Raw genomic sequence first — 12361 nt, 5'->3', positions numbered from 1 at the left:
TATCATATCACAGAGTGCGGTCGCATTAGCCAAACATGCCAGTTGCCATCCGGATTTCCAAATAGATACAAAAATGACCCTCGAAAGCACCAAAAGTACTACTTCTCTCAGCTGTCTAAGGGGAGGGCGTTGACTGTGGTGCCATCTACAATATCTGCCAACAGATCCATATCTACTATATCGTCCACGCCGCGGCGTTTGACCGGTTTTGACGACGACGACGGAGAAGTCTTTACGGCCGTTGCTTTTCCCGTTGACTCCGCTATGCTGTCCTTTCCTTCCGTTGTGGCTTTCGAGCGAGGTTCGGGGTATGAGGCGCCGATGCTCTGCCCGAATCTTCGAAGGACTGTGGAGAGTCCAAAGAACTTGAAGCCGACTTCTACTAAAATAAGTGCAATGTGGACACTGTAGTTCAACGTTCCCCACAACTCGAGTGAGTTGGCCACGGAATGCAGGATGAACGGGGCGGCCATGTAGTTCACCGAAAACAGCGTGACGGCCCACCCGAGAACATCGTACACCGGTTTGTAAGGCGCCAGCTTGCTTTGTCCCAAAAACAGAGGCCGGACATTACGCCGCATAGTCCTTGCGCCAATGTTGAGGAAGCTTCCCGTCAAGAATGTGAGGTAGAACCCTGGCCTAAAACCATGCCAGAACGCGCTGGTAGCGTATGTGATCACCGCGGCGATCGAGGCAGATTTGACCCCAGACGATATCACGCGGGTGTAGATGGATCGTCGAAGCCACAGCCCGGTGTTGCTGTTCCAGTTGTCTATGGCGCCTTTCGGGTTGAGGGCGGTTTCGAGGCTGCGGATAGAGATGTTCTGTACGCGGTTCCACAATGGCTTTCCGGTTTTGGGATCTGTTCCGTTGTAGCCCAGCCCAGCGAGAATGCAGCATGCTTCGGCCATTTTCCATGCTGCGTAATATTTGGTACGGGCGACGAATCCGCACCCCTGAATGAATAGAGCCCTAGTAGAGAAGCGGGTGTGATCAGCTTGCGCATCAAAACATCCATTTGTTGACCTGCGTATCAACCAACCTGTAAACCCACGACTTTTGGTGAAACTTTGGCGTAATGGCATGGTAATACGACAAATCTTTCCCCAGGACCAGGTAAACAGCCAAACATGCCAGAGCCGATGCTATGCACTTGATTGTATTATTGCGGGAGCTAGGTCTTTTATCGAATGGTGGCTAACGCAAGACGGATGTTCAGTCAGCGCCCTGATAAGTCTCTGAAGTCCGCAGAGTATTGAAGTCACCTGATTTTCGGCAAATCTCCGGTAGTCAGCCAACTCGAAGGCGGGTCCGACCAAGAAACCGCCAAAGAAGAAGACATAACCGAGATATTCTATGAGGCCTGGCATTCGCCGTATGACGAACTTTTTTTGATCTTCGGAAAGCTCTTCGTCAGGCTTTGTCCCGTCGTGAGCCGCCCATGCGAATGATGTCAGCTTAATGACTAGAACCATCATCGGCGACGTATGGTCGAAGCTGACGTTTGTCTGATGAATGATTTGGCCCAGAATGTGGCTAGAAGGGGGTTACGCTTAGTAAGTGGACTGCGAGAGCGAATGCATTACAGAAAACCTGGCTGCGAGCTTACTTAACACTGAGTTGGAGCATCGTGCCAATGAGAATAAGGACTGGTGTCCATTTACTGCTTCGGCCGTAAAGAGTGGCGAAGTAAACCACTAGCGACGCACCCAGGAGTTGCAGATATCCAGACAGATCGAAGAGAGTGATAAATAGACTTCCAGATATCAGGATGGAGAACAGATGCCGCGCAGTGACTGCGGACGCTGGGAGAAGCCGGAAAACACCGGCGATGGGAAAGGCCGCGATCAGCATGAACGCGGCCTTGAGAAGGTCGGGCGGAGCGACCTTCTGTAGCTCCTTCATCAGTGCCGCCACCATCGTCGACCGTTTTCAAAAAAGACCAGGGATCTTCGAGTTCGGAGGTGCCTGCTGTTATGGGGCGATATTGCCAGACTGCAGGAAGGGAAGGGCTCGCGGTCCGAAGATGCGGTTCGTACTTGGCTTCTGGCTGGCCGCAACGCTGGATGGCAGCAAGAACTTGGGGTTTGCTGGAGAGGGCTTTTGTAGGGGGTCCTGGGCGTTTTGGTGGTGAGTGGAGTGATAACCTGCGGGTTCTCAAGAGTCCTCGGAGGCTGGGAAGAAAAGGATGTTGTGCGTGCGAAAACGTAGCCTGCTGGTGGGAAGTTCCTGTATGCATCCCGATTCCCGACGGCGTCATACCGTCAGTCGTTCCCTCGTGCGAGAGGCCACACAGACAGACACGGGGGACAGGGGCACATATTGCTATGGGTAAGTGTCGATGTGGGGTAAGTCAGGCACACCGCGGAATAAAAGAGCGGCCCCTCTTTTAATTGTTGATTTACTTTCCAACCACTCAGATGGCGTCCGTCATTTGCTGCGAGCGAAGACGCGCAGTCAGGTCGGAGATCGCGGTTGAACGGAATCCTCTCGCCGCCACCATTTCCGCCGTTCCCATTCAGCCAAAAGCTGCATGCAAGAAAACAGAAGAAACACACGCCAAACTCACATGAAACCATACCGTCCAGCCCTTCGACGCCGCGGATCACGCTAGATTATGAAGGTCCATGTCCTACTCCAGCTCTATCTGTCCGGCGTGCTTCCATATGCCAGTGAGGGCAAGATGTGAAAATGGACGAATATTCTCATGGATTTTGCTTGCGGGACCAATGGATATCCCATCGTTACATACAGTACATACATACGCATCCGCAGTTCTACCGTACTGCCGCAATAGTGGTAAAAGCCTAAGAAACAAATGCGCCGGTTCTATCGACCTGCCGCGGCAACGACCTTCTCCACATCAGGCCCCCTGGCTGCCAGGGTAATCATCGCGGCTACCCCGGTGACGAGAAATGTTGCTGCGAAGCATCGCCGGCCTCTACAGAGAGGGACATTGCTATGTGCATCTGTCCTATGAAAGCAGGTGTAACCGTGATGAGGCCCCTATTTCAAGGCGGTACCCCATTCTGCCAACCATGGCCGCGTACATGATGCCGACGCCAAGCAACGTGCAAAATGTGAGGAAGTACGCATCGGCTTGCCGCGAGGGAGGAACAATCTCTCCGTCGAATTCTCTCTCCGTTTGCTGCTCACCTTCTACGTGCTCGTCGAGAACCGGTGCCGACTCGGCCCTAGCGATATCATCCGTATGATCCTTGAGCGATAGCACAGCGAGTGCAGCAGTTCCTATCGCACAGGCTGGAAAAAGCATCAGTAGGGAAATCTGGAGGCCGTCTTTGGCGTAGAAAAGCACAGAAGCAATGACGGCGAAGAACGAGGCGGTGAGCCCAAAGGCGCTGACGGGAACTCCGATCGCTAACCCCTTCCTTGATGCTGGCCAGTTGCGCACGTTGGTCGCGATGAGCCGTGGTAGCCCATCGCGCTGTAAGCAGATGAGGGAAGTCCTGATGTTCGGCATCGTTCTCATCATGAGCAACGTGATGGGTTTCAGATACCTTCCAATACCAATGAGTGGAAAGAATGAAGCGACCAGTATGAAGTGATTCCAGGTTCATACGTCGCACTAGACAGAGTTCATTGATTTTGTTAAGCAAATTTATTACATTTGGACGTCTTACCTGATTAGCGTGTATTCGGTAGCAATGACGATACCCTCTGCGAGGAAGATCGGCCCCCGGGCGCTTCGCATTCCTACTGTACCAACCAAAACTCTGCAGAGACGTGGTGCGGTTGTTTGAGACCCATGTATGACGCCAAGCAGGCAAGAGGAGTAGGAAGCCACCCCAGCACCGGTCCCGACAAACTAGAGCCATTGCAGACGGGTTGCAAGCCTCCCAAAAATGTTTCGTACTGAACGCAGTCCCTCCCACAAACCTCAACGGTTAGACGTACAGAATACAGTACCTGCGGTCCGTTTAGCGAAACATATAGATGGTTCCCGCGGTCAGCTGAACCAGGACCGCTGTCCCGAGAGACACGGCTAGAAGGAAGTTTGCTCAGTCCGGCATGCTGCAGACCTTGTTCAGTGTCCAAATACTCTGTCCTTGAAACTAACCTTGCCAGAAACTGAGAGCTGGAGCCTGGAAACAGCATCGGAATTGACAGGGATCCGAGGATCGCCAAGAGAGCCTGCAGATCATTTTTGGGCTGACGGACGCGTTTTCTCAAACAGGAAAAAAAGCAGCCTGTTTCGTCAACGCACCGTCTGTGTGTATAGATATCTATACGAGGACATTCCGCCCGAAGCACCATAAACGGCCGCAGACGATTTCTCACCATACCCGTTTTCTTCATCGTTGCGGGAAAAGTTTTGAATTCTGGGAGCAGCACTTGAGCGGACTTGCCGAAGTATCGCAATTCAAGAGTACAGTGGGCTGTGCAGTGTCTCAACCATGCCTTGCAGTAGCGACGCATGTCATATCGTGCTCGACTATGCGATACCCTCCATGTGAGCAACGGATATGTTTCCACGGAACAACGCCGCGGGAATTCTGAAATTCCGACCCATGTTCTCTCAACAGCGGCGTGTTAACAACGCTGGCTATTGCCATATCCCCATACAAAGCTGTTCGACGAGTAGTGAAAGCGAAATGCTTGGAAGACGTGGACCCGATTCCTTTCAGCATATTGGCGGTGAACGCATTGGCGTGGGCCATGTAAGTATGTTTGTCATTTGCCATTGTCGGTTTTCGGCCGTTAGTTGATGTTAATTCTAACGCGGACTCGCTGCCTTCAGATACGGTAAGGCTCGCTCGTCTATCATCCGCACCAATATCTGAAACTTTGCAATGCTAATGAAAGACTCCAGGTCTTCTGATCCAAGACTATTTCGTCGCAACGCCTAACATCCTAAGCATCCCGATCGCGCTCCTCTTCACCATGCTGACATTGCTCTACTCACCGGCATCGACACAAAACCGGATGATGGCCATCGTAACAGCCGGATACGCCATTGTGTTCATGTTGGCGATGGTGGCGTTCATCGCTCTTCATAACAAATACTATGTTGCGGACAAGCTTCTGGGGAGCACTAGTATTGCGACCGTGGTGTTGTTCTATGGCAGTCCGTTGGCGGGGATGTGGCGGATTGTCAAGGAACGAAATGCGAGGAGTATTAATGCTCCCTTGGCCATCACGTGGTACGTGGGTCCTGTTGGCTCGATGGGTGTGTGGTCATGGAGCTCACGCGATTTGCATGTTAGTTTCGTGAATGGTTCCTTGTGGACAGCGTATGGATTAGCGGTGGGTAATGCGTTCATTTGGGCGCCGAATGCCACAGGAGCCGTGTTCAGCGCGATACAACTTACTCTGATCGTTCTGTTTCGCGCATCTCGCACCGAAACTCTCACCGGGGTAATAGTGGGTGATTTAAAGTGATGTGACGGAATTGAAGGGGGTCTTTATCGCCAGGCGGGAGCCCTCGGTACCATCAGGATAAGAGTTGGCTGTTTGCAGTTCGCCTCAAGGTGATATAGAGGAAGGCGGGTCCTTTCGCATACGGTGCACAAAGCGTATCCACGGTTGTTCGATATGATGGACGGCTGGGCGGCAAAGAGTGCTTAAACGCTACGAACAACTGTTATCTATAGAGGTCTAAACTTTTGGACAACATAACTCGGTTTGTCCGATCTTGTCCGAACGAACGCGTGTCACTACGTAGCAACTTTGCAACAAACCGCACCCTCCCACCAGTGCCACCACCTACCACAATCCTTGACGGCAGATCCTCCCACGAACCTCGTCCCACTTCATACCAAGCTCCGAGCCACAATGGCGCAGGCAGCCGCTGATATCCTGGCTCTGACGCTCCCTTTCGAGGTTCTTCGCAAGGCCGATGAATTCCAACGCCTAGCGCAGAGTCGCAGAGTCAAGTTAGGGAAAGGAGAGGCAGCATTACCCTACCTTTGTTTAGAATTAGCTTGTCAAACGTGAGTCTCTTCCATATCAGTCGAATTCAGAGTCACCGAGCTAAGTGAGATAATCAGTGCTCATTCGTCCGCAGAGCAGATGAGCAGTCTTTCCCCGCACGAGCGGCTCAGGCGCACCTCAAGCTTCCACCAAAACAGTACGCTACCGCACTGACGAATCTGAGGAAAGCGTTGAACATTGCGCCACCCCAAGTATCGCTGGAAAGCCTGGCGATCAAGGTCGGGGCTACACATATTGTCCCGGTTGTGAAGGACATGCGGCTAGCTTTCGAGACGAATTACGGAGCAACGCTCTCTGCGGCGGATCTTCGAAATGTGGACTGGAACCACCCTGATCTTACGGTTGCACTGTTTTATATGTGCTGTAAAGCGGTGGTGGGTTATCTCCGTCCAACAGTTTAGTCCCTCACAAGAATGCGTCCCCTGATCCCTTTCCATGCAGGGCATGAAATTTGGGAAAGGGGAAGCGGAACAGATGGCAAATAACCTCAAAGAGTTCACCAACTACATCAAGGCCGTCGAACAGCACTGCAAAGCCGAATTAGAGGCTTTAAGAACGGAGAATGAGAAGCAGAAGAATTCGCAAACACCGAGTCGTAAGAGGAAGAAGGCTGGGAATGATGCGACTGCTCCTGAAGAGGGCGGCGTAGCTGCGTCGAGCACCGGCAATCCGCAAACACTGTCAGAGAAAGCTTCCTCTGCGCCAACGCCGTCTAAGCTCGGCACACCCCGTCGACGAGGTCTCGTCCTCGAGTCGAAAACGAAGACATACGTGGGGCAGAAGTTGCGGGTGAGCTTCTTCACTCAGTAGTCATTCCAAGCCGTCTGTCAGCTTACACATTTGCCCTGCAGATTGACGATCGGGAAGTCACCAGTACAAAGCAATACGCAGAATACATGGCATGGCGAGAGAAGTTTCTGGCCAGCATACCCTCGCAGATACTCGATGAAATTTCTGGCTACTGACCGGAGAAACGGGTGTGGAGGCTCAAAGAGCAATTTTGGACGGAAAGATGGTCGATCCATTATGTTTACTGTACATATGTAATATTGAAATCTACAAGGGCACTTATATGCATTGGGTACGCCCCGCAACCGTACGACACGCTAACTTACACTTTTGAGGCCAAGCTCATTCATGAGCGATGGATAGTTTGAGCCGCCAAAGTTCAGTCATAGATGTGGTTGGATGCTAGCAGCCCCACGATAAAGACGAACAACAGTAGCGGTATTCCGCAAAATGCGCAAATGTAGGTGGTCCTCAGGAACGACGAAGCATGATCATTCCACGACATGTAGCAACCAGGCGCAGATGCAAAGTCCGGTGTTCCACTCGCGGGGCCAGGCGGGGATGAGCTGGTGTCCTGACCCTGCAGGACGTTTTGGCCCACTTCGTGCAGCCGAACCTGCCGCTTCGCGGGGCGGCTTTGGCGACGTCGTTTGGATTGAGGTGATGTACTGGGGGCTCCAACTTGGTTGACTGCTGGCGGTGAGGGAGGGACGCAGTGATCGACTGCTAGAGGTCGGTCAAGCCCGCTAAAGAAGCCACAACAATTGAACTGCGAAATGTTTCAAAGACAAATATCCGCGGATTAGTGATTGCCCGTGCCTTTGGACTTCATAAAAACAGAGAGCACGCACCTTGTCCTGGACAAAACCCCGCTGATCATAAAGCGTATCCCACTTGTTGGTCAAGAAATCATCCCACGCCGACGTGTTGAGTTGGTTGTAAGCCATGTAACCTAGCACAATCAGCCCGGCGAGAATCGGCCAGAGCAGCACGCTATGTATGGAGAGTATGTTCTTTCGGTGCATGAATGCGCCAAGGAACCCCACCAATCCGACAATGGTCAATGCTCCGCTGGTGAGAGTCAGGAGGAATAGCAGATCGACGCGGATCATTCGCATCACCATTGCGGTTGGGTTGTTGTTGAGGAATGTGAAGATGCCAAAGAGAACGGTGGCCAGTCCAATGAAGGTCAACTGTCAAAATAATAGGTTAGCTCAAATCATAAAATACACCAACTGAAGTATGACCATTCTCACCACAGTGTTGGCCACCAGAAACGTGAGCTTGCTCTTCCCAAAACGTGCCAGGTTCTTCCTGTTGATATAGCTGAGGTTCGAAATGTAACTCCTGAAGCTCCTAGCGCTAATTCCAGATAATGGTCTCGCCGCACGGTGCCGCTGGTTCCCTCGTTTGTCAAGAAGGTGATCTTCAGCCGTGGTTGTCTCGTCCGCATCGGAGCTCGACGTGACTACCACTTCCAAGAGCTTGTTCTCGGGCCGATACTTTTGTGGAGAAAGATGAGCCCCTTCTGGCGCGGTCGGTGTGCTCGGTACGGGTCTGATGTGTTGCCGGCTAAGGGACGAAACTGGACGCGATGAAGCTGGGTTCGCTATCGTTGAAAGCTCTGATAGCCGGCGAATATCTTTGGGTGGTATTGCTGGCGCCATCTTGAGGATCTGTGAAATTCACGCCTTCCGAGTAGATCTGGAGGTTGCTCAAAACGGGACGAACTGCGGATTCTGGCTGGGAATTGCACTTGAGGCACGACTGGGAAAATCGCCAACCGTTGCGTTCTTATGGAGCTCAAGACATGGGAAAAGCCGGCAGGATAGGCCAATGAGAGCAAGAGGGGCACCTGAAGGCAATCGCCGTTCAAGCAGACACACAACGCATGGCCGACACATGCAGAATGCTTATCAAATATGAAATCATACTATCCGTGACGGGTAGGCGCATGACAACAACCCGTCCCTAACGTCTCCTCATGTAAGTTGTCATCACGTACTTGAAGTAAGCAACGCTGGTATTGGACCCGTATGGTTGCCCAATTTTCTTCTTTCTTTTATCGCCGATCTTGCTCTCAAATGCTGCCCAAAGGGAGAATGTCCAGGTGCTTACGAATGTCCAGGAAAGCGGGGCTTCCATCAGCGGGTTTCCAACTTGACATGCTTACGGCAAAGCGCGCCCGCCGCGCTGTTGATTTTGCCTCCCTCACGCGTTTTGACGGGATACTCTGACACGAAAAGGGGGGTTGGTTAAGCCACTGGCGACATCCCAGAGAAGAACGCACCTTCAAAGCTCACGGGACAACATCTGCCTTTCCTGACACAGGAGGAGCCTCAACGGTCGCTATGTAACTCCGTCGTAGAAGAATCTCTGAGACATATTAGGAGTTGACCTGCCGACTGGACTAAAATTTGAACCGTCGAGCGTCATCCTGCCGTCGCTCGATGGTTGCAGTAAAGCCACAACAAAAATATCTCTCCCAAACTCCTGCATGACACGGACGCCTTGTCCGGAACTCGGGGGGCCCCAATCATCCGAGCGGGCACGTTCGGCCAAGAAATGTCCGAAACAGGCGCCAGCCGTGAGAGTCCTGGGTTCTGTCCTACCACAAGCCAACAGCAGCACACGGTCCCCATCAGGACTTGGATCCCTACGTTACGATAGACTTTTATTACTGTACATAGATCTACGTTCTGAGCCCCACAGCGCCGTGATCAAAACATGGGCAATCTCTCAATTTCCCAAGGACCAAAACAACCCCCTTGAAGGCGTTGAACGTGATAGGGGATCACATAGGGCGCCGTGACTGTTGTGCCGATTAAAGCCAGACGCGTTGAAATTAAGCCGCCGGGAGTTGTCCCTGTTGGCGCTGCAGTTGCGGCATGTGTTGGTGTCGTAATTCGCGCACACCTTCGAGTCTTTTTGCGTTTGTTTTGAGGTTGGGATCCATCCTGCGGGCTGCCCGCAGTCAACTCCGAGGAGGAACCAACCCAACCAACTCCAACGAAGCTTGGCTGGGAAAAGTGCGAGGTGTGCCATCCCCTCAGCACGTCGACACAGAGGGCCCTACATACTGTACTGTACATACACACTCGTGCAGATATGCAGCCTTTACTCGCCGAGACCTTATAGATCACCCAAGAGCAACCCTCGTAGAACCCTCCGCTGCGTCATTCTCACTCGGTTGCGACGGGTCCCACGACCTTCCCGACACTCGTCACGCACTTGACGGCACATACATACAAGCACATGCATATAAAGAAGTGGTTAAAGAAGAACTGGACCGCAGTGAGGCGGAAGAGTAGCGAAAGCGATTCGGTCGACAGCGGCGGAAAAGGACAGACGACAAATTCCTACGGATGTGTTGCCATTGAGGATGATGCGGTCGGCATTCCCCTCGGCGTGAGCGGCCGAACCAAGAGTGTGGAAACCATGACTGCTGCCGAATTCGCTAGAGCTGTCGGCATCACTGTTCTCGTTGAATCGGACTCGCAGGACGACGACGATTTTGCGCCATATACCCTTGAGAGCCCCTTCGGCGCTACTCCGGCTGATACGAAACCTGCTGATGCGAGCTCTCCGACACAGCTCGGGCGGTCGTTCTCCTTCCCGCAACCTTCCGCGCTGTGTTCTGATGCAAGATCGCACACCATCACGTCGCTAACGACCTTGAGTTCGAGAAGATATAATATCCCCTCCGTTCTTGATACCTCGATGTTTGGACCTCCGACGTCCCCTCTTCCCTCGACTCCAAAACATGCCCTCCTATCCGCCGCCAATCAGAAACGGCACTCTCGAAGCCCATCCCTGCCCGCATCACCGTCACTTCGCACGCTTCAACTTTCGTCGGTCGCTTACGAAGAGCCGCCCATCTCGCCAAGAACCCGGTCGAAAAGCATCCCCTCCTTCCCGCTTCCAGCCGATTCGCCGACATCATCGAGGGTGGTGCAGGTGACGAGTAAAGGACGCTTTACACTTACGAGAGAGCAGTCCGATCATTTCACCGCTCGACAAAATCATACCTATCCCGCTCACAAGCGTCATAATAGTACGACTAGCAGGTTCCGGCTGGGAAAACTCGTCGGCAACACGTGGGAGGATATGTCCGTCGGCGTACCGAGCGTACCGACGACGACGGTTGCGTTTGCTGATCTCGCGAAAAGAGGGACGGTGAAAACTGTTGATAGTGGGGTGTTTCCATAGATATACGGTCGTTCTTTTTTGTATATACACATGCTTGATAATATTGTACCATATCACTACCATTATGAGAGCATGCCCAGACCTAGCTTAACGGACAGATCATTTGTGCTACACGAGCCTGAAAGAAGTGACATTCCTCCCCCTTATCCGCCAGGCTCCCTCCTTATCGGGATCGTTCCACTCATCCCATCCTTACCGAATCGGCATGGCATCATATGCATCGCTGGGTAGCAATCTACGCAAAGCGCAATACGGTCGTCGATAGGAGATTGCGCGGCGCAGGGATCTCTATCGCTCCTCGTCCTCCTCTTCGACGGTGGCGGCGTGGTGTCGGAGTCAATTGGAGATTCGGCGGCGAGCAACTATTCCCATGTTCGAGGGATTTCTACGTGTGCTGGGAAGAAGGCACCACCCTTTCTCCACATCTCCGTCCTCTCACTCGCCCGCGACCTCTCTCTCACTCGTTTCCCCTCTCTGTCCGTGTCTCTCCCGTTCGACACCTCCATCAACCGCTTCGCATCCTAGTACGCTTCTTCACGGTAATGGACAGGGTGGTCGTCATTGTAGGTATCATCCTCTATGCAGATATCATTATGGTCACCATGGTCCGGTTCCAGGTATTCTTCAAAGTCGTCGTATTCTTCGGCCGTTGGCTCCGATGTGCGTTCGGGACGCTCGAGATGTTCGGGGTGCTCACTGTGCTCACCGGTCACTTTGCGGCTTTCCTAGGATCTCTGTCTGTGATTTACGGGTAAATCTCCGGCTTCTGGTCTAATGGCAAAGAAAAGGGTGTTTTGCCATGCATTCTCATCTCTGTCCATTAGGTTGCTGCAAGTTGAATTCGGACACTTGCAGCGGATGGTTTGCAACTTTCCATATATCTTCCCGCAGAATTGAACATTTTTGGGTACTCTATGGTTCAGCACTTCTCGAAACCATGCATGTGATAGGATGGTCAACACTCGTTTGCTCATCGTAGCTAGTTCCCTTCTCTCTTTTTCACAAGAGCAGGAAAGTCGTAGTTCAGAAAGAGAACGACTGCGAAGTTGACCATAAAGTAAGTCGTGTGCGAGTGCAAGAGCTTGATTTCATCCAAAGCTTGCTTGAAATTGTTCTATCTGGTCGTATGTGCTTGAAGTCATGTTCCCTCGAATGTGATTCCAGCTCGCCCATACGTTGCAGGTTGTTAGCATCCGTAGCTGGTGGAGTGTTGCTGACCAGCGAGTCGAAAAAACTGCCCAACCACTCTGTCTTGGTGCTGTACGATGTCCTCCCCTTCGTACTCGTCGCTGCTTCCCCGGTCTGCTGGAGAACGGGAAGGATCCCTGACTAGGACGGCTGTCGTCACTTGCCCCGGATATCACTCTCCGAATTTCCACGGCATCCATAGTTGGCAAAGAGGTGTCGGTTC

At 52.4% G+C, this 12361-nt stretch overlaps 7 protein-coding genes across 7 annotated transcripts; 3 read left to right on the top strand and 4 right to left on the bottom strand.

Annotated features, from left to right (window-relative positions):
- Positions 1 to 107: 107 nt before the first annotated feature.
- EV422DRAFT_493317 (MBOAT, membrane-bound O-acyltransferase family-domain-containing protein) lies at positions 108 to 1905 on the bottom strand (the record flags this gene model as incomplete). The annotated part of the gene is made up of 4 exons (XM_053067667.1): positions 108 to 972; positions 1043 to 1180; positions 1210 to 1536; positions 1610 to 1905. The coding sequence occupies 4 exons, from the start codon at positions 1903 to 1905 to the stop codon at positions 108 to 110; spliced, it is 1626 nt and encodes a 541-aa protein (XP_052928122.1).
- Positions 1906 to 2954: 1049 nt separating this feature from the next.
- EV422DRAFT_312375 (uncharacterized protein) lies at positions 2955 to 4112 on the bottom strand. The gene is made up of 3 exons (XM_053066200.1): positions 4079 to 4112; positions 3157 to 4003; positions 2955 to 2974 (listed from the first exon to the last, which is right to left on the bottom strand). The coding sequence occupies exon 2, from the start codon at positions 3834 to 3836 to the stop codon at positions 3204 to 3206; it is 633 nt and encodes a 210-aa protein (XP_052928121.1). The 5' UTR covers positions 3837 to 4003; positions 4079 to 4112; the 3' UTR covers positions 2955 to 2974; positions 3157 to 3203.
- Positions 4113 to 4415: 303 nt separating this feature from the next.
- EV422DRAFT_504267 (sugar efflux transporter for intercellular exchange-domain-containing protein) lies at positions 4416 to 6762 on the top strand (the record flags this gene model as incomplete). The annotated part of the gene is made up of 9 exons (XM_053068420.1): positions 4416 to 4471; positions 4545 to 4679; positions 4760 to 4764; positions 4832 to 5162; positions 5226 to 5382; positions 5499 to 5601; positions 5684 to 5951; positions 6026 to 6326; positions 6394 to 6762. The coding sequence occupies 9 exons, from the start codon at positions 4416 to 4418 to the stop codon at positions 6760 to 6762; spliced, it is 1725 nt and encodes a 574-aa protein (XP_052928120.1).
- A 32-nt stretch (positions 6763 to 6794) lies between these two features.
- Positions 6795 to 8560, bottom strand: EV422DRAFT_312296 (Tetraspanin family-domain-containing protein). Its single transcript, XM_053066199.1, has 3 exons — positions 7998 to 8560; positions 7593 to 7934; positions 6795 to 7510 (listed from the first exon to the last, which is right to left on the bottom strand). Exons 1-3 carry the CDS (start codon positions 8406 to 8408, stop codon positions 7121 to 7123), a joined length of 1143 nt encoding a protein of 380 aa, XP_052928119.1. The 5' UTR covers positions 8409 to 8560; the 3' UTR covers positions 6795 to 7120.
- Positions 8561 to 9352: 792 nt separating this feature from the next.
- EV422DRAFT_312288 (uncharacterized protein) lies at positions 9353 to 9891 on the bottom strand. The gene has a single exon (XM_053066197.1). The coding sequence runs from the start codon at positions 9784 to 9786 to the stop codon at positions 9481 to 9483; it is 306 nt and encodes a 101-aa protein (XP_052928118.1). The 5' UTR covers positions 9787 to 9891; the 3' UTR covers positions 9353 to 9480.
- Positions 9892 to 9996: 105 nt separating this feature from the next.
- On the top strand, positions 9997 to 10950 carry EV422DRAFT_564934 (uncharacterized protein; the record flags this gene model as incomplete). The annotated part of the gene is made up of 1 exon (XM_053072248.1): positions 9997 to 10950. The coding sequence occupies one exon, from the start codon at positions 9997 to 9999 to the stop codon at positions 10948 to 10950; it is 954 nt and encodes a 317-aa protein (XP_052928117.1).
- Positions 10951 to 11058: 108 nt separating this feature from the next.
- Positions 11059 to 11960, top strand: EV422DRAFT_312290 (uncharacterized protein). Its single transcript, XM_053066198.1, has one exon. It carries the CDS (start codon positions 11166 to 11168, stop codon positions 11703 to 11705), a length of 540 nt encoding a protein of 179 aa, XP_052928116.1. The 5' UTR covers positions 11059 to 11165; the 3' UTR covers positions 11706 to 11960.
- The last annotated feature ends 401 nt before the right edge of the window (positions 11961 to 12361 follow it).

Source organism: Fimicolochytrium jonesii (assembly GCF_025526975.1).
Source record: "Fimicolochytrium jonesii strain JEL569 chromosome Unknown EV422scaffold_4, whole genome shotgun sequence".
Lineage (NCBI taxonomy): Eukaryota > Fungi > Chytridiomycota > Chytridiomycetes > Spizellomycetales > Powellomycetaceae > Fimicolochytrium > Fimicolochytrium jonesii.
This window is presented reverse-complemented; position numbering and strand designations above follow the sequence as displayed.

Coding starts and splice junctions, on each gene's coding strand:
- EV422DRAFT_312375 (XM_053066200.1), bottom strand. CDS start 3,836: ATGGCTCTAGTTTGTCGGGACCGGTGCTGGGGTGGCTTCCTACTCCTC.
- EV422DRAFT_312296 (XM_053066199.1), bottom strand. CDS start 8,408: ATGGCGCCAGCAATACCACCCAAAGATATTCGCCGGCTATCAGAGCTT. Junction 7,935..7,997: donor TTCTGGTGGCCAACACTGTG/GTGAGAATGGTC, acceptor TTATTTTGACAG/TTGACCTTCATTGGACTGGC. Junction 7,511..7,592: donor GGGGTTTTGTCCAGGACAAG/GTGCGTGCTCTC, acceptor AACATTTCGCAG/TTCAATTGTTGTGGCTTCTT.
- EV422DRAFT_312288 (XM_053066197.1), bottom strand. CDS start 9,786: ATGGCACACCTCGCACTTTTCCCAGCCAAGCTTCGTTGGAGTTGGTTG.
- EV422DRAFT_312290 (XM_053066198.1), top strand. CDS start 11,166: ATGCATCGCTGGGTAGCAATCTACGCAAAGCGCAATACGGTCGTCGAT.